Source organism: Plasmodium brasilianum, assembly GCF_023973825.1.
Source record: "Plasmodium brasilianum strain Bolivian I chromosome Unknown PB_00_05, whole genome shotgun sequence".
Lineage (NCBI taxonomy): Eukaryota > Apicomplexa > Aconoidasida > Haemosporida > Plasmodiidae > Plasmodium > Plasmodium brasilianum.
Genome location: NW_027122930.1, coordinates 81,283 through 83,243, shown reverse-complemented (window position 1 = coordinate 83,243; position 1,961 = coordinate 81,283). Strand labels below are relative to the sequence as shown.

The 1,961-nt window shown below is 19.4% G+C and overlaps 1 protein-coding gene across 1 annotated transcript; it reads left to right on the top strand.

Moving 5' to 3' along the window:
• Nucleotides 1–1,066: 1,066 nt before the first annotated feature.
• Nucleotides 1,067–1,961, top strand: MKS88_000188 (fam-m protein; the record flags this gene model as incomplete). The annotated part of the gene is made up of 2 exons (XM_067219260.1): nt 1,067–1,147; nt 1,275–1,961. 2 exons carry the CDS (start codon nt 1,067–1,069, stop codon nt 1,959–1,961), a joined length of 768 nt encoding a protein of 255 aa, XP_067070403.1.

Sequence of the window (1,961 nt, the reverse complement as noted above, 5' to 3'; positions counted from 1 at the left end):
ATGCTTGCAGTTAAATATATAATTAATAAAATATTATCTATTATTTTATGAGTACTTATTATGTTGGACCTATAGATTACATTTCCATCTCTTTGTAATTTTAAATGTATAAACGCAAAATAATATGTTTTCTCTAATATTGTTAATAGAAAAACTGCTAAATCATATATATTAGAGGATTATATTGTTATTCTTTTTTATTTGTTATTTACCTATTATATATTGTATATTTTTTAAAAATTTAGTTAGTTTGATATATTATCAAATAAAAAAAAATTCTATGAATTATTTCTATATTGATTTTACATTGAATAAATATAATAATTATGTTAAGATATCTAATAATTATATAGATTTCATTAAAAAAAAAAAGTATATAGAGACATATAAAGATTTTTCATTTAGAAATTATGGAATAAATTAAATTTTATTAAAAATAGTTTTCAAAAATTATAGTAGAAAAATAATTATACAGTAGTAATTTATATTTAGGATACTTATTTCATAATAGATTAGTTACTGCCGTATGTATACTACTTTTTAAAAAAATTATGCACAATAATATATTCCTATTAGTATATGATTATAATAATTAATACTTCATGTAAAATAATACTTCAAAAATATAATGTTTATAAAATTACAGTTATTGACAAGATATCATCTTTAAAATTATTAAATATTATCTTAATATACAGAGGAATATAATGTATATATATTCTCTATACTTTCTATAGAAGAGAAACTTACCATTTATATAATATGAAGTGACATATATATTACTTAGTATATTTTGAAAATGATTAATAAAAAATTATTTAAATAGTATACTACTTTAAATAAATAAATTATTTATTCTAATATTTGCGTATGATTTGGAAATATGTTATATTAATTAAATTAGTTTTAGATTGATTATTTGGTAAAATCTAAAATACATATATATGTTTTACTAACTGTTTACTAATAAACAAAATTTTAAATAAATACAGAATCCTTTATCATTAGAAGTATATAACTGTAATTTTTTTCTCTAGAATATATAAATATATAATAATATTATATGATGGAAAAAAATATAAAATTGCATATTATTAAAATTGCTATGTTCCTCTTAACTTGGATATGCCATTTTAACAATGATCTGGTGTGATTACGTTATTTAATGATATAATCATTATTTATATTTTTATTGTTTTATTTTTTTTAATACAATTTTTTAACATTATATTGTATTGTAATTTAAATAATAAATATACACTTTGTTCATTTAGAGTACGTTTAGTAAATCCCTCGATGAGAATTGCTGTATTAGTAGAAGATTAGGTACAACAACTTACGCATCACCAGCCAAATATGAAATGAATAAAAATTCAAATAATATTTGTTTAGAAGAAAATATTCGAAATAATGAAATGAGCGAAAAAAAAGGTATATCTTATAATAAAATAGGAACCAAAAGAAAAAGCACACTACCAAACAGAAATTTATTAAATAAGGCACAATACTACGCAGAAGTTGTAGATTATAATAATGCAATGTTTGATGGAAAACATTTACATTTTGAAAAAAAATGGATTAAAAAAAAAGATTATGATGATTTTATTGACAAAAATAGGAAAATTTGTGATATATATTTAAAAAAATTAAAATTTAGAAATTATGGATTTGGAGTTTCTCTATTTTTTCTTTTTTTCTTGTTGGGAATTATAATTCCCGTATTACCAGTATTTAAACCTTTGATAAATGCATGGAACACTATTGATGAACAACATTCATTGTATTTTTTGACAGAAATTACGAAATGGTTAGATGTGGAAAAGAAACCTTACATTTATATAATACTTTTTGGTGTACTTATGGTTATGTTATCTGTTATGCTTATAATAGCGCTTTATAAGATCTTAAGAAATAACGAAAAATTTGAAAAAATTAAGTTAATGACGAGGTTAGTTGACTAA